Source organism: Stegostoma tigrinum, chromosome 21, assembly GCF_030684315.1.
Source record: "Stegostoma tigrinum isolate sSteTig4 chromosome 21, sSteTig4.hap1, whole genome shotgun sequence".
In the NCBI taxonomy this organism is placed as follows: domain Eukaryota; kingdom Metazoa; phylum Chordata; class Chondrichthyes; order Orectolobiformes; family Stegostomatidae; genus Stegostoma; species Stegostoma tigrinum.
The window spans coordinates 42,781,986-42,806,576 of record NC_081374.1 but is presented as its reverse complement, the minus strand read 5'-3'; the positions used below and the strand labels follow the sequence as shown (position 1 = coordinate 42,806,576).

General features: G+C 42.4%; 1 protein-coding gene across 2 annotated transcripts in view; it reads left to right on the top strand.

Annotated features, from left to right (window-relative positions):
• The window catches only part of LOC125462934 (peptidyl-prolyl cis-trans isomerase FKBP5-like), a 110,022-nt gene extending 86,613 nt beyond the window's left edge, over nt 1-23,409 (top strand). For both annotated transcript variants that reach the window (XM_048553450.2, XM_048553449.2), the window contains exons 5-10: nt 1,559-1,715; nt 5,735-5,825; nt 7,600-7,683; nt 10,976-11,161; nt 19,157-19,396; nt 23,025-23,409. In XM_048553450.2, the coding sequence (XP_048409407.1) occupies nt 1,559-1,715; nt 5,735-5,825; nt 7,600-7,683; nt 10,976-11,161; nt 19,157-19,396; nt 23,025-23,123 (857 nt within the window). In that variant the 3' untranslated portion in view covers nt 23,124-23,409. The remainder of the gene's footprint in view (nt 1-1,558; nt 1,716-5,734; nt 5,826-7,599; nt 7,684-10,975; nt 11,162-19,156; nt 19,397-23,024) is intronic.
• The last annotated feature ends 1,182 nt before the right edge of the window (nt 23,410-24,591 follow it).

Here is a 24,591-nt window from a genome sequence, read left to right as displayed (position 1 = left end):
GAGGGGGGAAGGACTGTCTTCAGTATAGTCTGGACAGAGTCTACCCCATCATCCTGGTGTACTGTGCTCTGCACGATTGGATCAAGCAATGAGGTGATTTGATTGATTCTGAGGAACTTGGGGAACAGGAGATGTTGTTCAAGAAGGATGAGCACCCTGACCTGAGAAAGCTCCCCAGGTGGATGATGGAGCTTGGCTGTATTGGGCACTACAAGACAGACAAGAACTGACTGACACCCAGTTCCAGTAGATTGGGAGCTGGGTGCGGAAGGCTGCTGTAGACTGTCACAGTCAAGTCTCCAGTACTTGGTTTGAATAGTGGGTGTGAACTGCAGACTTTATTAATTTCCTTTGTGTTTGATTCTGCCATTCTCAAGGAGAACTTTCTGTATGTGATGTTCCCTCAGGGGACAATCACCAGATACAGTGGCCAGTAACCATTGAGCACAAGGGATGCTGGTCTTGCAGCAGATATCCAGTTAGTGGGAGGTCACTCTGGGAATGGCAAGATTGGGCTAAAATCGGATGAGAGGGGCACCTTGGAAGTGTTGTAGATTGTTAATGAGGTGCAGTTGGTAAGACACAATAAGAAATCTCACTGAGCTTCCCTGGTGAGAATCCCTCTAAGAAAGGTGACACAAAAATGTAAAATTCAGACCGATGAGTCCATGAAATTTAGGTGGAGGAAGGTCTTTAAATGTGTAGCTGTGATTGACTGATCCTACATCGGGCATAATACCCTGCCAGACAAGGACTCTGCCTAGCAGCCTGATGGGAGCAGAGGCCCTGATTTCAACACTAATTGGCTGCCTTAGCACTGAATGGATTGACCTCCCAACACTTGATGATCTGAGACGATCGGGGTGTGGATGGGTGGTCCTCCCAGATTCTATCCACTTCCTCACCCTGGTGGCAAACATCAAATTCAGCACCAAATAAAAGCCAGTAATCCCATTATCCAAAATTGGGCTTTGGGTGTCATACTGTTGGATCTCCATGGAAATTGCATTAGAGTTCATGAAAAACTGACGCTAGCTCGAAGTCTGGAACTAACTTCAGATTTTGTGGAGACTGGGGCCAACTCCTCATCTCAGCCCCAAAGTGGTGTAGAGGGTAGGCACACTATAAAGGAGCAGATAATTAAGGCTTTTGCAAAGATCTGTAGCTCAGGTTGTGGGTGAGGTTGTTTACTTGCTCGCTGAGTTGGCTTGTTTTTGATCAGATGTTTTGTCACCATTTTAGGCCTCACTTATGATGTCACTAGCATGGTGATGGAACATCTGAACAAGAACAAGCCAGCTCAGTGAACATCACCTCAACAACCTCAGGGAACAGATACCCTTGCTGCAATATCTATCTGATCTCTATTTTCCAGTCACTTTCAATGTTCAACTCTTAACCAAAAAACTGGAGCAGTGATCAAACCTATTAAATACCCCGTGAATTTTAATAACTGTGTTGGATACTCCACATGCATTGGAATGCAAAGAGTCCTTGTAAAGGATTGATTGGAAGGAGCATCTGCAAATTTATAATTGCAATCATTGCTTCTTTACAGTTTATCTAGAGGGTCGGACCAATGCTGTATTGTTTGATCAACGGGATGTTACTTTTGTGGTTGGTGAAGGAGAAGACCAAGACATTCCCATCGGGGTTGACAAAGCTTTGGAGAAAATGCAGAGAGGAGAGCACTGCATTCTTCATCTGATGCCTGAGTAAGTGTAATGCTAACATATCGGTGGCTGCAGGACAATGTTTCAAACTTTCTATGTTCTCTGCTCTGGAAGGTGGAGGGAGAATCTTGAGATCGTTCTACATTATGCCCAAGCAAGGAGTAAAACAGACTGATTTACGTAGCAGCTCATAACCAAGCCAAATAAATATTGTGGCTACAACAGTAGGTCAGAGCCTTGAAATCCTGCAGTGAGTAACTCACCTCCTATCTCCTCAAAGCCTCTCCACCATCTACAAGGCACAAGTCAGGAGTATGATGGAATAGCCCCTACTTACCTGGATAATTACAGCTCCAAAAACGCTAAAGATGCTCAACACTATCCAGGGAAAAGCAGCTGACTTGATTGGCACCATATTTGTCACCTTCAACATTCAATCCCTCCATGACCAATGCTCAGTAGCAGTAGTGCGTACTATATACTAGATACACTGCAGAAATTCATCAAAGTTCCTTCAATAGCACCTTCCAAGTCCATGAACACTTCCACCTTAGAAGGACAAGAGCAACAGATATGTAAGAACACCGCCATCTGCAGGTTCCCCTCCAGGCTACTCACCATTCTGACTTAAAACTATATTGTCATTCCTTCAGTGTTGCTGGGTTGAAATCCTGGAATTCTCTCTCTGATGGCACTGTGGGAGTAGTTACATAACAAAGGCTGTAGTGGTTCAAGAAAGCAACTCATCCCCATGCTTTCAAAATCATTAGGAATGAGTATCAACTTTATCTGATGACTAAGTAAAAAAAATTATGTAGTTCAAGTGTGGCAGCTGTTTTCACTAGCGAATTCCCATAGTCACGAATAGAAAGGGCAATCTTGTTTTTTAATGAGGGAGAAATGTTAGCCAGGACATTTTATATTCTCTCCAATGGATGCCAGTTATTAAACAATGCAGAGCTCTGTACTGTGCAGTCAATCTAATTCCCAAGCTCATAGTCCTGAAATGATTGTTCTGACCCAAGGGAAAAGTGAGACTAGCTGAGTTATGCTCTCAATAGCAATGTCTTGCACTTATATATGTCCGTCATATCATAAAATGTCCCAAGATGTTTCACAATGATTTAACAAGGCAAGTGTTGGCATTGAGCAAGGGAAGGTGTTACATCTGAAATCTCATTCATAGGGAGGTCTTAAACAGTGTCTTGAAAAAGAGGTGGGGCCAAGATGGCCAGGAAGGAATTTGAAGAGTTTGGGTCCAGACAGTTGAAGTGACAGCTGCCAGTGGTGGGATTAATGAGTGGGGATTGTATGAAATGCCAGAATTAAAGAGACACAGTGTGCTCAATGGGTTGTAAGGTTGGTGGAAGTCACAGGGATAAGGAAGGGTGAGACTATGAAGGAATTTGAACAGAAAGTGGAGAGATTATTGATTCACAGGTTCACAATTTTAACTTCATTAATTTCTTGATTTATACATGCGCTAAAGCTTACCCCATTGAATCATTTACCCTCATTAGACTGTATAACTCAGTCTGCTCACCAAGGTGATGTGACAGGAGAAGGCACAAAATGCTACAGTTGTAGTAAGATCAAATGTTTACTCAGGTGGGTGAACATTAACAAGTTTTATTTAGGATAATAAGGAATGTTACGTGGGGGCATCTTCTGGAACACTGAAAACTTGGTTTCCAGTTCCATGTGACCTGACATTACTCTGACATAATTTCTTATGCATATGTTGAGTAGCTATGTGCAAAAGTATAATTAACCCTTTACACTACACCAACTGGAGGAACTCAGAGCTCCTGGAGTCTTAGGGTGGGAGATGATTACAAAGATAGGGAGTGTTCGAACATGAGCATTTTAAGATTAAAATTGGTTGCCTGGGAGCCATAGCTCAATAATAACAGGGTGGTGCTTAAAAGGACCTCCTGTAGATTTAGGATACGGGCAGTAACTTTTGGATGGTCTCAGATTTGAAGGGAGAGTAATGGGTGGAATATTTGAAAGTGGCCAGGTAAGTTTTGGAATGGTCAAATCTGAAGGTATCGTAGGTAGAGATGAGCGTTCCAACAGTAGATGGAGTGAAGGAAGAATTTTTATTGAGGTGGAAGTTAGAAGTCCTCATTTCACTGATGGGGAAGATATGGAACTGATAGCTAGGCTGAATGTGAATTATAAAAGTTTCCGTGATCAGGCAGGAAATGGAATCAAAATTTCAGGAATCGAGTTTGCAGTGAAAGCTAAAAAGGTTTTCTCAATATAGCACTGGAAGCAGTTGGTGGCTCATCCTCAGATAGAAGTCAGACAAGCAGTCCAACTGCACAAAGATAATGAGAACTGCAGATGCTGGAGAATTCCAAGATAATAAAATGTGAGGCTGGATGAACACAGCAGGCGAAGCAGCATCTCAGGAGCACAAAAGCTGACGTTTCGGGCCTAGACCCTTCATCAGAGACTGTTTTAAGCTTAATAGATAGCAGTCTAGTCAGTGTGGATTAAAATGTGTGCAAGGTGGCTGCCTGCAGTGTGTGAACCTCACGGTAGAGGTGAAACCATTATGATCCGCCAGGAAGGAAATTTGAACATGATTGTATTTCAATCCAAACAGCTACACAATAAAAACACAATAGTTCCTCATGCATTAGGTGTTCTTATGTCTTGTCAGCCTCTGCATATACATTGCATGCATAGCTTTTAAATAGTGATGATCTATTAATGGCATGTATGTATGTTGCAACTGGTAGTTCAATTGCGTGATGGTCCTTCCCTGGAATGTGTAATTCCTCTGTAGTTTGCAGTTGCTGTGTTATCTGTAGTTCCATTTCCATTGTTGGGTTGTTGTGGACATCTGGGGTTGAAGGTTGGTGCATGTGGTGAGTTTACATGTTTTTGATATGTGGCTTACAGCTGAGGAACAGCTTCTTCTGTTGTGTTCACGATCCTGCGGTTGCAACAGTAAATTTGATCACTCACTTGCAGGACATATATTTGAGGTGACAACCAGTCCATGAAGATCTCAAGTTGTCATTAGGCTGTGAGAACATTGAATGCTTGGGCCTTGACACCGTCTCAAATAGTCCACTCTAGCAATGTGTTTGGCGGTCTTGTCAAAATGAAAGTTAGCTTTTTGCAGTTTCACAGTGATTTCATCCTGTTACTACTTCTGGCTTCAGTAGCTTTTTCACAATCAGAAATGTCATTTGGGAGTGGTGTGGCATTAGGCTTTATGCTTGACTACATTCGATGCATTCAGAAGGTGTGTCCCACTCTCAAGGATTGCCTTGTACACATCAGGACTGAATTTGTTAGACTTTTTAATGATTTTCTGGCGATTTTTCATTGCTACCTGAGCCTTCCTATTTGATTGGTTGGAGACGGCAGGTGATGTTGAATTCCTGAGTTCTTTATGAAGCATCTGAAAGTGCCCTCATGAGCTGAGGGTCATTGTCACTCATCACCATGAATATGAGACCTACTGGTGAATAAACTAGTTTGTTTCCAGGTTCCTTGTGTCTGATTATCGTTTTAGCCTTCTCCATCTGTGAAGAACTTTGTTACTGACCCCCAGGAGAACATTTAATTCCAAAGCTTTCCCACACACACCCCATGTCTCCAAAGTATTTTCCTTTATTAGATTATTTCTTTTGTCCTTCCCTGTCAGATAACTGAGCCTGGAACATTTTGAACTCTTTCAAGGCTGTTCTGATGTACCCAAGTTCCAGCAGCTGCAATGAATCATTTGTGTGTCGTTCTGGGACCACACATATTAGTTTGCACAAGATGTTGAGGACTCAATATTTTCTGCACACCCATCCTTTCGAACACCCAGCCCCAGGCCAGGTTATTTACTGACAGGCCTTCACATCCTGTTACTGGTGAGAGAGCAGCCAGAACAAAAATCCAGCAAAATGACAAGGAAGAAGATTTAGGGAGTACCTAATACTCATGCGTATCTGAACGAGGAACGGGGAGCTGATGGGAAGGAGCTAATATCATTATGTATTTTATTTCATTCTTCAGGAATTTAATTAAAAGTTTTAAATCATTTACTGTAGATATGGCTTTGGCGATCTTGGGAAGCCTCACCTAAATGTTCCACCAAATGCAGAGCTGGACTATGAAATATTGCTGAAGAACTTTGAAAAGGTGAGTGGTCCAACCACTTCACAGGAGACTGACAATACTGCTGTAAAGATATAAGGTGCAAGTTGTTAGAACCTGTCCAGAGCAATGTGTGCATTTTTGTTCATTTCCAAGAACTTGGAATAGGAGCAGGCTACTCAGCCCTTTGAATCTATTCCATCATTTAGTTAGATCATGATTGATCAGTACCTCTATTTCCCTGCCTTTGATCTACATCTCTTGTCTAACTAAAACCTCTCTATCTCACAACTGGAAATTGATCAGCATTGATTATAATGACTGACAGAGCATGCCTGATGGGCCGAATGGTCTACTCCCACTCCTATTTTCTGTTTTCAATGAAGTACGAGTTGTGCTCCAGAATATTTGCTACTATTTCAAGCAGAGTTCCAGATTTCACAACTATTTTTTGTGTGAGTAAACGAACTTCCTGATTTCACTTAAGGCTAACGTTAAAATTTTAACATCATTAAGCCCTGATGGAGTTCAGATGACCCTATGTTGTATCCCTTCCAAGGGCTGTACAGCTTGCCTGAGTTAGCAGTTCCTCTCACCATGTCTGATCAGAGGCTCTGTACAACTGGAGCATAGCTTCTTGCCTTTTACATTCCAATTCCTTTGAGATAAACGCCAACATTCCATTAACCTTTTGATCACAGTACGTACATGTGGTTTTCAACATAATTGCAACAATACCAGCCTTGAATACTTTAAGCTTGGAAGCAGCCCCATATCATTACAATCTTGCACTGTTGTTTACTTCTGATCATCACACCCCAAGTTGGTTCTGTGCCACTTCTATCTCTCTGCTTCCACAGAATTGGGACATTTTTCTGACATCTCAGGACTGTTGCTCACAAAGGCTGTTTTCCCAAGGTCCCAGCCATTGATCTTATGATTATTGTTATATTTCTTGCAGCCTTCCCAGTGCGGCAGGCATCGTGCTCGGTGTAGAAACCAGAGCATCTACATGATAACAAGTAGCTACCCATTAAGGCTTCTCCAAAAGCAACCTTGACCATCTAGACAAGGGCAGAGATACTTGGGAATGCCACCCCCTGCAAGATGCTTTCCAAGCCATATGCCACCCTGAATTGGAAGTATCTCACCGTTCCTTCAGTGTCGATGAGTCAAAATCCTGGAACTCCTTCCCTAACTGCATTGTGGGTCTACCTACATCCCAAGAAATGTGGCAGTCCAAGAAGGCAGCTCACCACCACCCTCTCAGGGGCAACTACAGATGAGAAATAATTGCTGGCCAAACCAGCCACAGCCACAACCCATGAAAGAATTTTAAAAACCAGTGCGTGTGTGTGTTTTGTGAAGGCCAAAATGAATTAAGCTGATGATAGGAACAGGAATAGACCATTCAGCTCCTCAAGCCTGTTCACCATTCAGTGAGATCATGGCTGATCTGTAAACTAACTTTTTTTGTTCCATATCCCATAATACCTTTGCTTAACAAAATATTATCTATCTCAGGTTTAAAATTCACAATAGATCCAGCATCCACTCCCATTTGTGGAAGAGAGTTCCAAATATCCTCCACCTTTTTAGCGCATAAGTGCTTCCTGACATCTCTCCTAAATGGCCCAATTCTCTTCCTAATTCTCAGTCTATGTCCCCTAGCTCTAGAATCCCCAATGTGTGAAAATATTGTATCTTTATTTACCCTGCTCATTCCTGTTAATATCTTAGAGACTCCAATCAAAACACCCCTTAACCTTCTAAGTTCTAGAGCAAACAGGCCTAATTTGTTCGTTTGTTTATGAAACAGGCCAAAGAATCCTGGGAAATGAACACTCAAGAGAAACTGGAGCGGGCAGTTCTTGTCAAGGAGAAAGGAACACTCTATTTTAAGGTACTTGTGTAGAAAACTCTGCCTTCACCAGAAATGATGCAGTGCTATGCATGAGCTGACTTCACTGTATAACATCACTGTTTAATTGTCGAGTTTATTTGATGTTATCAACCCTCACTGTCAATCAAAGGTGCCAAATTCTTATGCTCATTTCTCCAACAGAACAGTGATGGACAGTGTTGCATCGAATTGAATGGTCCTATGAGGTAAACAATTGGACACATTGCCCATTATTGTCTTAAAAATGGCTCAAGGTTTCAAGTGTGTTGCTATGGAGAGAAGCCAAATAAAGTTGAGCTAACTCCCTGATAGGCCACCATGCGAGGCCAGTCTCTTCTTCCAACTCTCACTCAGCCTTGGGTGACCAGTTACAATTGGCATTGATAGATCCAGGTAATAGGTCTTGACCACCAACACACAGTCTCAAATTCATGGTGTGGGATTTAGCTTGAAATGGGAATTCAGCCTGTCAAGCCTGTTCCATCAGTCATTTAACTTATATCTACCTCAATGCCACTTTCCATCGATTTCTGTCTTAAGCATGCTCATTGATTAAGCTTCCATAACCTTGTGAATTTCAAAAATTCACCACTCTCTCGCAGTGAAGAAATGTCTCCTCATCTCAGACTTCAAAAACCTACACTTCATTCTGAGAATATGTCCTCCAGGTCCAGTCTAATCTTATTTGTAAGCAACCTGTCAATCTCTATAAGAATGTTATAAGTGTCAATCAGATCACCTCTCATTCTTCAAAACTCTACAAATTCAGACTAGTTTCCTCACTCCTTCCTCATAAGGCAATCCTACTGTCTCAAGAATTAGTTAGAGAACTTCTGTTGCACTCCCTCAATGGAAAGTATTCCACAAGTAAGAAGACTTAACCTGCACACAGTACATGGAATATGGTCTCGTGGAGGCTCTGTACAAAGAGTGCAAGGAATTTTTATTTCAGTGCACAGATCCCGTGAACAAGATTTTTTTCTATGTATATTCATTCATCGGACGTGGATGTGAGAAAGAGTTATGCTAAAATCTGAGCCAATTCATAAGTTAACAAAAACTCAGAGAACCTCCTCTCTGATTCCCTTAATCAATTGACACTGGCTCAAGATGCTGGTTTAGGAAAAAAAACAGATAGTGAGCCCATTAAATTGTGAGAAGTTATGTCCAAAGGGACCTGGGTTTTCTTGCTTTTGAATTCATCCATGGGATGTGGGCATTGCTGTCTGGCCACTGTTTATTCCCCATCTCTAATTGCATTTGAGAAGGTGGTGGTGAGCTGCATTCTTGAACCACTACAGTCCAGCTACTGTAGGTAGATCCATAATGTCATGAGGAGGGAACTCCAGGATTAGCCCCCAGTGACACTGAGGGAATGGTGATATATTTTTGATGGTGAGTGGCATGGAGGGGAGCTTGCAGGTGGTGGTGTTCCCATGTATCTGCTGCCTTTGTCCATCTAGATGGCAGTGGATGTGGGTTTAGAAGGTGCTGTGTAAGGAGCCTTGGTGAGTTTTGTCAGGGCACCTCGTAGACGATACACACTGCTGCTACTGAGAGTCAGTAGTGGAGGGAGTGAACCTTTGTGGATGTGGTGACATTCAAACAAACTGCTTTCCAAATGGTGTCAAGCTTCCTGAAGTGTTGTTGGAGCTGCACTCATCCGGGCAAGTGGGAAGTATTCCATCACACTCCTGACTTGTGCCTTATAGATGGGGGACAGGTTTTGGGGATTCAGGAGGTGAGTTACTCACTGCAGGATTTCTAACCAATGACATTGTGCAATCTCTGGCAAACTTCTGCTTGTTTGTGTCACTTGAAGCAAGCTGGTACAGCAAACCTCTGGTCAATGGTAGCCTCCATGATGTTGATACTGAGAGATTCAGCCTGGTCATACCATTGAAGTTAGGCAGCAGTGGTTAGTTTCTCTCTTTGTGAGGACAGTTATCATCTGGCACTTGGGTGTACACCACAAATGTTACTTGCCACTTGTCAGCCCTAACATGGATACTATCCAGATCTTGCTGCATTTGGACACAAACTGCCTCAGGATCTGATGGGTTGTGAACAGTGCTGAACATTGTGCAATCTCTGGCAAACTTCTGCTTGTTTGTGTCACTGAAAGCTAAGATGCAGGTCCAGGAAATAATTGGGAAGGCAAATGGTATGTTGACCTACATTTCAGGGGAATTTGAGTACAGGAGCAAAGATACCTCATTGCATTTGTACAGTTTCTTGGCAAGGCCGCAATTGGAGTATGGTGTACAGGTTTGATCTCTTTATCTGTGGAAGGAGATATTTGTGTAGATGTGAAATAATGGAGCTTCACCGGATCAATCTCTTGAATGGCAATGTTATTTTTGAGGAGAGATTAAAGAAACTGCGCTCGTATTCTCCAGAATTTTGAAGAATTAAAGGTGATCTCATTGAAACTTACAAATCCCTTATCATATAAGGCAGTTGCCCCTAAACGGTTAAGTCTGAGGCATTGTAAAACTCTGAACATGGAATATATATGACTGTGTCTGTGGTAGGAGTTATCAGTTCAGTTCTAGTTGTTGACTTTTGAAGTAAATCTTGGCAAGTAGAATCCTTCTTCTTGTTAGATAGCCCCTCTGGTTTGAGGATCACACTCTTCCACTCCAGTCTTGTTGGTCGTAAATCCAATGTTTCATCTGCACACCCTTCTGCAGATGGGGCAAGTGGTGTTTGAAGAGGCTGTTGGGTGGGAAGTTTGGTTATTTTTACACTCCTTCTGCTGTTTGTGCTTTCCTCCATCAGAGTGTATCTGTTGTAGTTGGCCCCTTTGCTGATAGTTTGCATTATCTCTGTTGTTAATTACCATAGACAATAGATTCACCTTGTCATCTCTTAGGAGTTACTCCTTTGTAACTTGGTACTTCATAAGTATACAATAAATCTTTCTTGTTAATCCAAAGTAAGTTTTTTTCTGCCAAGGCTTTATGTGGTCATCCTTCACCATATGATATTTACAAGTCTTTAGATTAATACTAACAAGACTGATCGGTGGCATCACATTGATCCAAAGGAGATCCTAGCAGAACCAGCTGCAAACTGTGGGCATCTCTTCCTATAGGCATGGCTGGGTGACTATGGATAGCATGTTTCTCCTGGTTGGTGAATCTACAGCCAGGGGATAGCATTTCAGGATAAGGGGTGGATCATTCTCTCCTTGCTGCTATGGTTTGATAATGATATGCAATAAGTCTTCATTTGGTGTTCGTGGTTCTAACTATATTCCATTTGCTGGAACTTTTCTCACCCCCTCTAGGCTGGCAAATATAAGCAGGCTCAGATTCAATACAGGAAGATTGTGGCATGGTTAGAGCAGGAATACTGCCTGACCCAGGATGAAAGTCGAAGAGCCAAGGCCCTCATTTTAGCTGCACATCTCAACGAGGCCATGTGCCACCTCAAACTCAATAAATACCTGAAGGCTGTGGAGAACTGTGATCGGGTAAGGAGTGCATATTGCTGGTTGGGTCCTGTCATGGGAAATTTGTGACTCAGTGAGGCAAGGGTGTCGTTTCAGCACAGGCTCATACCAATGATTGTCCAACCCACAAGTTTCTTCCCATTCTGTTGAGTTCACACTCAAAGGGTTCAGTTGGAGAATGTGTTTAGACTTGGAGCTAAGTGTCTTATACAGTCCATTTGAAATCAATGTCAGAAAATCATATTGGCTTGCAGTCAATCTCAGTTAACCCTGAGTACATATTAGACAATTACTGGGAGTCCACCTTTTGATAATCACTAAGATAAGTGATGTTCATATACCAGGAATGTAGGTGAAGGAATTATATACGGGGAGTAACCATGTCATGGAACATGTCACAACGAAATGGCATTGAACCTGCTAATATTAGTTACAAAGAATAATCACATGCAATTCTGAAGGCTTCTGGGGTATTTTGGGCTGGTGGGATAAATCAGATCAAAAATAATGTGTTGTGAATGGGTTTTATTGACAGGACTACAAAGAATCCTGGACAAAGAGGGTTGACTGACAAGGAGGTTGAATAATCCTATCATAAATTTGGATCATTATAGTGTAGAGAAGAAAGAAAAGGAGATAGGTTTTTCTCATGTGTGCAGGAGGAATTTCTTGATGAGTACATTTTCAACCAAACGATGGAAGAGCCTCTGCAGGATCCAGCAAGGGGAATGAAATGAGTCAACTGTTGTTTGGGAAACGTTCAGGTTGGCTTTGGATGTAAATTTATGAGATGCATAGTTAGACTAGACAGTCAGAATCTTTTTTTCCAAAGTTGAAAAGTCTATTACTAGGGGGCATGCATTTAAGGTGAGAGGAAGAAAGTTCAAAGGAGATGTGAGGGTAGGTTTTTACACAGAGAGTGGTAGAAGTCTGGAACAAGCTAGCAGGATTGGTGGTGGAGGGAGATACATAGCGATGGTTAAGGGACTTTTAGATAAGCGCATGAATAGGCAAGGAATGGAGGGAAATGGACTAAGTACATACAAAATGGATTAGTTAATTTGGCATCATGTTCAGCACAGGATTCTATGATTCAACATTGTGGGCGAAGTACCTGTTCCAGTGCTGTACAGATCTATGTTCTAAGACAAGGAGCAATTTAATTGGAAAATAACTAATTAGAGAAGAGTCAATTTCAATATGTTGAGAACAGACTGGCCCTAGATTGAAAGGTAGGTATGCAAAACTCTCATTCCACACTAGGCTGCCTTTAAACAAGAGATGGTTCAAGATAGTTTAGAGCCATTCCCATCATGGAGAAAGGGAAAACAAGCAAATTAGCCAGACCCTCCTGGATAATGAAAGGGTTGGACAGTATATTGAAGCAGAAAATGGCTACATGGGACGTCTTTCAGAATGAAAATACAAGTGAGCACAAGGCTGAATTTTGAATGTTCAGAGAGGCAGGGAAAAAATAAACCGAAACAACAAGTAACAAAATAGGAAAAGAGACTAGCAATTAAGGAGGGCATTCAAAAATCATCTACAAATGGAAAAGGGTTGGTAAGAGGAGGCACACAGCCAATTTGGAGTCCAGAAAGGGGTATTTACTCATGGAGGCCAGAAGTAATGATACAGGCATGAAATAAGTGCTTTGGAATTCCCTTTACCAAGGAGAAGATATGATACAACCACAGAGGAAAGGGAAATGATTGTGACAGTAGATGGTCTAAAATATGAATGGTGGGGTAAGGTATGAAAAGGCTGCAGGGAAGCCTCATTGATCACACCAGCTACACATTCAACCAGTCGATTCTAAAATCCTATTCCTGAAATCACCAGCTCATGGCACTTGGAGTAATCCTGAGATGGCTACTTCTGAAGTTCTGCTTTCTAATTTATTCCCTAGCACCCTACATTCTGCTTGCTAGACCACAACTTTTCTTTTTAGCATTGGCCACTGGTACTGACTTGGATCATGCGCTCTAACTGTTCTCCCTCCTCCTTCAGAATGGCTTGGAGCTGCTCAGAGATACCTATTACCCCCAGCACCATGTCTGTAGAATTCCTGAATGCTATTGTTCTCCCACTTTTATTTTCTCCCCTCCCAATGCAGGTTGTGCCATGGAATTGTCCCTCGCAGCATTCCCTGAGAAAGAATCTTCCTCAGCAATTTTCCCCAACATAAAGCTATTCAAGGGGAAGATGGTCCCAGGGGACTCCTACACTACCTACCTAATGGTCACCTGTTCCATTTCTGCCCCTGATTCTTTACCTGTCATGTTACCACCCTTGTTGTACAAGCTTTCCACAAAGGTCTCAACCTTGCAGATATGCCGCAGTGACTCCAGCTGCTATTCTGAATCCAAAACACAAGTTTCCAGTAGTTGCAGCTAAAGACAGGTCCCAGGCACTGACTTCCCACTTTACACAGGAAGAGCATTCCTCCTGGCTGAGCTGCTTGTCCATAACTTCCCTTTAAATCACTCTCTTTCTTTTTACTCCCCATAGTGTCGAGATTATTAAAAAAACAGCAATTTTACCTCCCTCCTTGTGCTTTAATTATTCTTCATTTATACTAGAGACCAATCTTTACTTTGAAGACTGGACAGTAGAAATACTCACATGGCCTTATTGACAAAGGCAGCCTATATGTTGCTGTTATGTTACACTAATGTACTCCCTGTGATGTTACAATTAAATGTTTTCAAAGTTTACTTCTCTCTTCAGCTTCTCAGTTGAGGCTGAGAAAAAGACAACTCCTTCCCCTTTCACACCAGAGCACTCCCCTGTGAGAGGTCCTAAGCTCTCTTATTTATACCGCTGCGACTCGGGTCACTCTCCTGACAGGCAGTTACTGAAACCAGTTCCGTGAGTGATTTCACTCACTGATCTAACCTGCTCTGCAGCAGAGGCCTTGATTTGCCTGCCCAGCCCTGCCCCCAAACCTTTAAGCAACTTTAGATTTGGAACAGTAACTTCAAGTGAAATGTAAGCAATTGGTGCTAAAACTGACACAAAAATAAGCTAAACTCCTCTTTCAGAGATAGTAGGAACTGCCGATGCTGGAGAATCTGAGATAACAAGGTGTGGAGCTGGATGAACACAGCAGGCCAAGCAGCATCAGAGGAGCAGGAAGGCTGATGTTTTGGGCCTAGACTGGAAAGAAAGGTCTGAAGGAGGGTCTAGGCCTGAAACGTCAGCCTTTCTGCTCCTCTGATGCTGCTTGGCCTGCTGTGTTCATCCAGCTCTACACCTTGTTATCTCTAAATTCCTCTTTTGCTGCTTCACTGTTACCACTAGGATCAGTAAGTCTTACAACTCTGAACCAGAGCATTGGGCATCTGAAAGATATCAGGTAGCTCCATCATTATCTTCATCGTGTATTACTGTATCAGTCTAGATTATGTGTTCAATTCTTTGGAGTGCAACTTAAATACAACAACAATCAGAGGCTAGATTGCAGCACCTATCTTGCATTACTGCTGAGCACTCAGGAAATATTAAAACAGTATTGAATTCTCTAACTTGCAGCAAAACAGTCTGAAGCTTCCTGATTAGGAGTGATTCTCTTGCCTTCAGGAATATTTATATTTTACAGAATGGGCATCCTTGTCAGCAAACATCAACTAATTTCAGATTTAATGTTAGTTAACAAACTGAAATGAATTATTATTGCAACAAAGACTCTTTCCAACCACTATATATAATACAGTGTGGAAACAGGCCATTCAGCCCAATAAGTCCACACTGCCCCTCCAAAGAGCATCCCACCCTGACTCATTCCCCTATCCCTGCATTTCCCCATGTCTATCCCAAACATCCCTAAACAGTATAGGCAATTTAGCACGCCCAAACCATCTAGCCTGCACATCTTTGGATTGTGAGAGGAAACCCACACAGACATGGGGAGAATGTGCAACCTCCACACAGACAGCTGCCTAAGGCTAGAATTGAACCCAGGCTCACTGGCACTGTGAGGCAGCAGTGCAAACCACTGAGCCACTATATGGCTTCACTCTGATTTTAAAACTTATCGCCCTGTGTTCTGTAGAAGAACTGGATGAAATCTTTTCTGTCTTTATCCAGAAAAAAATCTTGAAATTCTCAATCTAAGCCCCTTTTACCCTTGATAGTCCAGGCGTTATGTAACACATGGTTTGTTTGGGGATACAAGAGTATGGAGACAAAGCTCATGGATAAGATCCTGATTCTAAAAGAGGCCGTGTTGAAGTAACTTTAGTTCCACCCAATCTGCCAAATGCAGACTAGGATAGTGAATCCTTTGCAGAGAGCTGATGTTTTCTATACTGTTTGTGAGAGTCTGTATTAAATGTGCCAAACTAATAATGTAGCTGTACATATTGCTGTTGTTAATGCAGAACATTGCCTTTTTTGAAAAATCTCCACAATTAAGGTATCCTTAACCACTGCACGTTTGATAATCCTAGACATAGGAGGTTTGGTAACAGTGAATTATCTCACAACAGCTCTTGGGCAATATTAGCAGAGGTGGCAGATAGCATAAGGTGCCAGCACAAAGATGAAAAGATAGCGTTAAGATCAGGAAAAACCTAATTTTTTTGACTTTTTTAAAGTTTGATTTATTATTATCCCATGTGCCTAGCTACAGTAAAAAGTCTCTTACGTGTGGTACAGACAGATTGCACCATACGAAGATCACAGGGTGATAGAACTGGGTGAGGAATACAAAGTTATGGCTGCAGAGAAGGTGCACAGGGAGCAAGATCAACATTAGATTGGAAATTTGAGAGGTCCATTCAGAAGTCTAATAAGAGTGGGGAAGAAGCTGTTTTTCAACCAGCTGGAATGTGTGTTTACGTTTTTGTATCTTCTGCTTGATGGAAGAATTTTGAAGAGATTATAATCGGGGTAAGAGGGGTTTTTGTTGACTGCCTTCCCGAGACATTGAGAAGTGTGGATAGAGTCAATGAATGGAATGTCACTCAATGCCAGAATATGATCAAAGGGTTGACTGGTCTTCTCCTGTTCTCCTGATGTATTTCTTGTGCTATCATGACCCTCGATCTGTGATCCTTTGCCCTTGCTGGACCAAAATCTTGTTGCAATTCCAACAGCAAGTTCCAACCCAACAATATTGTGGTTTCACTTTCAGCATACAAACTGGAGTCATTCAAGACGGAGGATCATCATTTCCTTCTGAAAGGCTACTAGAGATGTGCCATAAATGCTGTGATTGCCCACATCATCAGAATAAATTGCTGAAAGGATTTTCTTTTATATTTTACAAGCTGTCCAGGATCACTCAAGAGAAACCAGTCATGGGGGATTGAATATAGTGGAATCAAGTCCTAAAGAATTTAAGTTGATTTGTCTTTTGATATTGTAGCTTAATAATGAAAATGTAGAATATATCATTATTTGAGAATTTGGGTTCCAAACTAGAGGTAAACAGGGTTTTGGCCTTAATTTTTATGAATGCCACTTATCTTCCTTTAAGGGTCAGAAACTCATTTTTATTTAGGAAAGGCTAAATTATTATTTAGCTGTTTCTTGAAAACAGCATTTTCAAGAAATCATGTGACTTTAGTTAAATAACTAGGCAAGCAACCTTGTGAAATAATTGCTGAAGCCTTTATTAATTTAAGATGTCTACCTGAGAGAGAGAGAGAAGTGGAGAGGGGCACAAGGAAGTCCAGTTCAGAGAGAAAAGATCCATACTAGTGCAATAGTAATTTTACTTCTAGCAGGCTCCATGCTGTTTTACCAGCGTCAATAGATAAGTCTGGGAAAAACATTGAGTTTTTCCTTAGAGTTCAGTGAACTAGCTTGAATCTGTGACCCTCAGTGGCATGACAAGAGAGGATAATACCAAAAGAATATGCAGAAATTCACTGAAAGGAAACTGCTTGCAATATTATCAGTTGAATAAAGAATTATAGAATGAAAGTAAGAATAGTGCCTTACTGGAGTTGAGTGCCTGTAAAGGATATTGCTGGTGTAAAGGATTAAATCTTTCTTTCTGCAGTTTGTGATACAATCTTTCTGAATTTTTGTCTGTAAGTTGTGATGCAACTTGTATAGTTTATATGTATATATAAACAGCTGTTTAGAATTTAGATTTCAAAATTGTGGCATGTGGTTTTTGGTTACATTTGTGAAGTTTTTCCTTTCTTTACAAATAGTTGGAGGGCCCTTCCTGACCAGTGAAGTAATCCAGTCTCCAGACAGCAGGGGACCTATTTAAGACAGAGATGGATAGGCTCTTGATTGTCAAGGGGATCAAAGGTTACAGAGAGAAAACGGGAAAATAGGGTTGAGAAACCTAACAGCCATGATTGAATGGCAGAGCAGATGGGCCAAATGACCTAACTTCTGCTCTTACATCCTATGGTTTTATGGGAATGCAAATTCATGTGCAGTTAACAGAAAAGTGTTCTGTTTATGATAGGTAGGGTAAATATGTAAGGGTATTAGCTTTGTTTACAATTCAGAAGAATCGAAGATTTTTTAATAAAAGCTTCAGTTCAGAAGTAAGATTTTCAGTCCAATTTAGAAGACATTAGTGCTGAGTTTTGAAGCCAGTTTAGGTTCGGTTCAGGAAGTTCAGGGAACAAATTGTCAGTAGAAGTGTTTAATTGGTAAAATGTCCACGATAAGAACAAAGAACAGAGAAAATTACAGCACATAAACAGGCTCTTCAGCCCTCCAAGCCTGCGCTGATCCAGATCCTCTACCCAAACCTGTCACCTATTTTCCAAGGATCTGTATCTCTCTGCTCCCTGCCCATTCGTGGGCAGGGAGCGGAGGGATACAGATCCTTGGAAAATGATGCTATTATGCCTGCCTCTACCACCTCTGCTGGTAACGCATTCCAGGCACTCTTCAGAAAGAACTTTCCACGCATATCTCCCTTAAAATTTTCCCCTCTCCCCTTGAAATCATGATCCCTAGTAATTGAGTCCCCCACTCTGAGGGAAAAAGCTTCTTGCTATCCACCCTGTCTACACCTCTCAAGATTTTATAGACCTCAATCAGGTCCCCTCTCAACGTTTATCTTTCTAATGTAAGTCTGCCACATAAGTTTAAACCCCCCCCCCCCCCCCCCCGCCCCCAAACAGCGTTAGCAAAAGCACCCCTAGGACACTGGTTCCAGTCCTGCTCAAGTGTAGACCGTCCAATTTTCAATAGTCCCACCTTCCAGAACCGGTCCCAATGTCCCAAAAATCCGAAACCTTCACTCCTGCACCATCTCTCAAGCCACTCATTTATCCCACCTATTCTTTCATTTCTACTCTGACTAGCACGTCGGACCGGTAGCAATCCTGGGATTACTAACTCTGAGGCCCTACTTTTTAACTTGGGTCCTAACTCCCTAAATTCTGCTTGTGGGACCTCATCCCATATTTTTACCTAGATCATTGGTGCCTATATGCACCACGACAGCTGGCTGTTCACCCTCTCCCTTCAGAACGTCCTGCAGTCAATCTGAGACATCCCTGACCCATGCACCTGGGAGGCAACGTACCATTCAGGAGTCTCAAAGAGTTAGAAATCTGCAGCTTATTAGAACTGAGAATATTTGCTCAAGGAAGCCGTTAGCTAACAGTTAAATAGAGCCCTAAAGAATTGTGATAAGTTTATCCTATCTCTGGACTAAATGCATAGGGGTTAGGTAACTGTTTGAAACTTTCTTTTCATGAATGTTTTGAGATCATTTTCACTGTTTTCTTTCATTTTTGTGTGATAAACTTCTGTTTTGTTGTTCTCTGTTGAGGTAAATCAAGTGACTGACCAGCACATTAAACAAATTGGAAATATAAAACTAATGGTTTATCAAATCAGAATTTATGCTGGGATCTGACTTCTCTATTTTACCATTAACTGGGAATCATAACTTTACTTTTCTTGTTAGATCTCTCGGTGAAACATGTTTTGTATTAGACTGAAATGACCCTAAATTAAAGATGCTAATATAACAGCTAATTTACAATCAAATTGTGAAACTCAACCTTCTTTTCTATTTAAACACAGGCATTACAGATTGACCGAACCAATGAGAAAGCACTATACAGACGTGGCGAAGCAAGGCTTTGTGTCAATGAGTTTGATTTGGCAAAGGCTGACTTCCAGAAGGTGCTACAAGTCAACCCTGAGAACAAGGCTGCAAAAGCTCAAATTGTGCTGTGTCACAACAGAATAAAGGAGCACCATGAGCGGAACAAGAAGATTTATGCCAACATGTTCCAAAAATTTGCAGACAGAGACTCAAAGGTACAGACCTGAAACGTCAGCTCTCCTGCTCCTCTGATGCTGCTTGGCCTGCTGTGTTCATCCAGCTTCACACTGTTATCTAATCACTTTTCTCATTTGTGGCAGCTTGCTGCGTGGAAATTGACTGCTGTGTGTCCTATATTACAGCAGTGACTGCAGGCCAAATCTTCTGCCCCCTCCTGTGACATCCTTCAAGGTAGAGAGGGAATTTAATGAGTTGGAGCTCTGATGTATCTGAAACATGTCGCCTTTCTAACCATGATCAAATTGAGTTGGGAGGGTAGACCAATGGCTGGACTTCCTGACACCTTTCCATTTGAAGATCTTTAAATTGTCAATGATATTTATTACTCACTTCTGGAATGTGGGCACTGTTGAATGGGCAAGCATTTATTGCCCATCCGTAACTGCCTTGCTGGTGATGACCTACCTTCTTGAACCACTCCATGGGTTGTAGGTTGACCCACAATGCAGTTAGGCATGAAGTTCCAGGATTTTGACCCAGTGACAAGAAGGAAAAGGGATGTATTTCCAAATCAGGACGATGTGAAGCTTGGAGGGGAACTTGCAGGTAGTGGTATTCCCGTGTATCTGCTGCCCTTGTCCTTCTAGGTCATAGAGGTCACCAGTTTGGAAGATGTAGTTGAAGGAGCCTTGATCAGATACTGCAGTGCATCTTGTAGATAGTACGTACTGTTGACACTGTGTGATAGTGATAGATGGAGTGAATGCTTAAGTTGGTAGATGGGATACCAATCAAGCAGGCTGCTTTGTCCTAGATGGCATTGAGCGTCTTGAGTGACTTGTAATTGCACCCACCCAAACAAATCACCAATATTCCATTTTACACCCAACTCTTTTCTTGTAGATGATGTAGAGGATTTACACTGTTGGGGAGTGAATATTCACGACAGGATGTGGCAAGATTACAGCCATTAGATCTGATGCATTTACCATGGCATCACATAGCCCTGACTGTCACACGCTGTTTCTGCTGTTTGGTACAGGAGGAGGCAGTAAGTGGAAATCCTCAGGAGGCCTGGAATCAATGTTAACAGCTTGCAGGGCAACTCTTCCTGATCATATGCCTTTGTGTTGCTACCTTAGGTGTAAGGGAGCAAATATATTCTCAGGGAATAATGCTGGTAGTGCCTAGGATATAATCTGTAAGTATGATTTTTTTTGAGTACGAATGTGTCCGGCTGCTAGCCTGAGAGACAGCTTGCCAACTTTTGCACAGAACCCCAGACCTTGGTAAGCAGAACTTTGCAGGGTTGACAGGATGTTGTTTGCCATTGTCATTTGTGGTGCTTAACTGTAAACTCAGTGATCCAGGTTAGTACAGTGATGCTATTTGAAAACTGGAGGAACAGCACCTGATACCCCACCTTGGAACCCTACAACCCAATGGCCTCAATGTCGACTTTACGAGCTTCAAAATCTCCCCACCCCCAATCTTCTCCCAAGGCCAACCCCCCACCCTCTTATCCCTGCCTCTTTGGTCTGTCCATCTTCTCTCCCCCATCTATCTGCTCTTCCTACCTCACTGACCAACCCCCACCCCCACTTCCTACCTACACTCACTTTTACTAGCTTCATCCCCGCCTCCTTGACCTGTCCGTCTTCCCTCCCAACTACCTGCCCCTCCCTCCTCACTGGCCAACCCCAGTCACAACTCCCTACCTGCACTCACCATTCCTAGCTTCACCCCCACCTCCTTGACCTGTCAGTCTTTTCTCCCCCTATCTGCTCCATTATCCACCTTCTATCACTGCATCCTTCTCTCTCTATTTATTTTACAGCCATCTTCCCCTCCCCCATTTCTGAAGAAAGGCCCCGACCTGAAACATCAGCTTTCCTGCTCCTCTGATGCTACCTGGCCTGCTGTGTTTATCCAGCTCTACATCTTGTTATCTCATATATGATACAACTGACTGGCTTGCTGGACCATGACAGAGGGTAGTTAAGAGTGAATGACGTTACTGTGGGTCTGGAGTCACGTATAGGCCTGACCTAGTAGGGATGGCAGATTTCCATCCCTAAACAACATGAGTGAACCAATTAAAGGCCTCACCCTGACACCATTAGTATCAGTGCAGTAGTGAGCAGGCTTGCCATGCATGCTGCATGTTATACTGTGTGGCCAGCTTGATGTTTTCCAGATTGGGTAGACAAAAGCAATGTGTGTCTGATTAAGAGATCTGACATTGGGAAGGGAGTGCCTGGAGAAAGCCATCCCTCTGCCCTTACGGCCAACTCCCCCAAACCACTCTCACAGCAACCACCGCTCCATGGCCCATGGCCAAGTAGTCCTTCTAAAAAGAGGTAAATTGGGTCTCTTGTCAGAAGACAAGAAAGTTCCGCCCTACATTTCAGAAGTACTTCATTGGCTGTAGAATGTTTAGTGATGTCCTGAAGCTATGTGATGTGCTGTACAAATGTAATGCTTTTCCCTTAGTCCTAAAGGCTTCAGAGATCGGTGCATCTTCTAAAGGAAGAATAGATAACCTCTTGAAGCACAGACAAACAGAACCTTGGGGGAAAAGCAGAGCAATGGAGTTAATGGTGAATTGCTCATCTCTGAACCTGAGCTGTCTTTCGAAGACGTCCCCCGAGTTTTCAGCTAGCCTCCATTCTTCTGCTCATTGCATCCCAACTCTGACCCAAATCTAGCTTCTGATTCTCCCTCTTGCCCTAAGGCCATCTGCTCCTATCTCTTGTTCCTAGGTATAATTGAGCACTTTGACCCTCTGACAGCCACCCTATCCATCCTTCATGTGTGGAACAAAATTCGGCCAACTTTAAGCAACCAGTTTTACTCAAATGCATCTGTTGTATAATTCATTTTCAAAAGCAATTGGCTAATTTAGTTTGCTTTTCTGGCACAAGCTTTGTGATGTAGATAAACCAGTGTTAAAGACCCAACTCTTGTTGCTATGGAACAAGAGATTGTAAGATTAATGTGTCTTCCTCCCACAGCCTGAATCCTAGCTGACAAATCAGGGAACTGAACATCACTGGTGGTTAATTTTAGAATAGTGCATTGCAAAGACAATTTTGAGATTACTTGCCTGTCCACTTTATTGTTTCATGGAATGTTGACATCACTGGCAAGGCCAGCATTTGTTACCCAAACCAACAGTGGCTTAGTGGTTAGCACTGCTGCCTCACATTGTCAAGGGCCCAAGTTCGATTCCACCCTTAGATGACTATCTGTGTGAGTTTCCTCCTGATGCTCTCATTCCCTCCCACAGCTCAGAGATGTGCAGGTTAGGTGGATTGGCTGTGCCAAATGCCCATAGTGTCCATGGGTGTGCAGGCTAGGTGGATTAACCATCAGGAAATGTGGGGTACAGGGATGGACGGGGTTGGTCATTGGTCTGGGTGGGATGCTCTTGAAAGAGACAGTATGGACCTGATGGGCTGAATAGAATCCTTCCACACTGATTTTATGATGCTTAAACTGAGTGGCTTGTGGGCCTGAGAGAGCAGACTGGATAAAGATTGGCAGATCTGCGTTCCCTGATGATGTTAGGGAAGAACTGTGCAGTGAGCAGAATGTGCAGCAGGAGGACATGTTCTTTGTGGTCTCAGTGAGAGCTTCTAACCCCTTGACTGTGTCTTGCAGGGAGAAACCAGGAAATGTTCAAGGCAGAGGGAAAGGAGTATATTTAAAGAGGTGGAAGAAGATCCACCTGAAGAAAAGAAAGCCAGAGAAGCAGAATGAAGGGGGCAAACATCTGATACATGAGTAGGCTACAAACTGTACTCCAGCACATCAATGTAGGATAGTGCCCCATTTTTAAGACGGCAATGAAATGCTTCCTGTCAAAGAAAGGGAACAAAAGGATTATTATAGTTGGAGACAACGACAAGTTCAGCAAGTCAATATGAGAGCTGTGAGCCCAAGCTTTTGCCAGGGAGCTGCAGTTATACTTCATAACCTTGAACGAAAATGTGTTTCAAATCCTAATCATTCCAGAAGCTAACAGAAATAAAGGTTACAATTCTTCTGCTCTGGCTATTGTCTTTGAACAGAGAGATCTAATACTCCTGAGATAGAGCTCAACTGAGAATGGTGTAGCTTTCCACTTTGATTCACTCCCAGGTGTACACTTTCCCAGAGTAAGGCACAATCCCTATTCCTCAGAAACATAGTGTTTCCTCTTGAGGAGCTTGTTCCATTAAGTGAAAGCTGAGCTTCTCATTATGTTTAAGATTGGAGCTGCCTGAAGAATTTCCACTTTCCCCCACCATCCCCTGTACTAAGTGGCTTTCTGAAGTTACTATAGCTGAAAGGATCAGTGCGAATCACGGAAATAGTTTGGCACAATTTCAAACGGCTAAGGAACCGCTGCTGTTTACGCACGCTTGGTTTTTCTGTGTGTATTGAGAATAAAAAGCAGTTTTTTTTTATACTGAAAACAGGAGGAGGCATTCATGAAAAGTTCTTTCATCATGTGTCTCCAAATCATGTTTCACTGTGTACTCAGTGGCTGTCACCATTCTGAATCCAATGTGGACTTTGAGCCCTTGGAGAAGCTGGGATGGTTTTAGGTAATTGGCGTTGACCTAGTATCTAACCAATTAAACCGTGGCAGCTGTTATTCCATCAGATTCAATTTAACAATTTGTTCAGTTTGCAAGAATTCTATTTATTAGACTAAGCAAGGCACTGCACTCTACATTAATTATATATGTTAATATCTTAAGCTGTTCCATCAAAGAAATCTATGTAAATAACAACTGTGTTTATGTGTGTAGTGTTTTTAATGTAGTGAAATACATCAAAGTGCTTTTAAGGTATGTAAGCACGCAAACATTTACAACAAGCTACTTGAAAGTCTGTAGGACCAGGTATGAATAGATTTGGGTCGGGAATAGTGCCTTCAAGGAAAAAGCAGAGATGAAGACAATTAGGGAGGGCAACATCAAGTTTAAAGTCTAGATTTGAATCAGAATCCCTACCGTACAGAAAGATAACATTTGGCCCATCATGCCTGCACCAAAATTCTGAAGAGCATCCCAGCCTGACCCACCCCCTACTCTATCCCTGTAACCTTACATTTCTCATGGCTAATCCAACTAGCCTGCACATCCCTGGACACTATGAGCAATTTCCCATGGCCAACCCAGCTAATTTTTAGACTGCGGGAGGAAACCAGAGCACCCGAATAAACCCACATAGACATGGG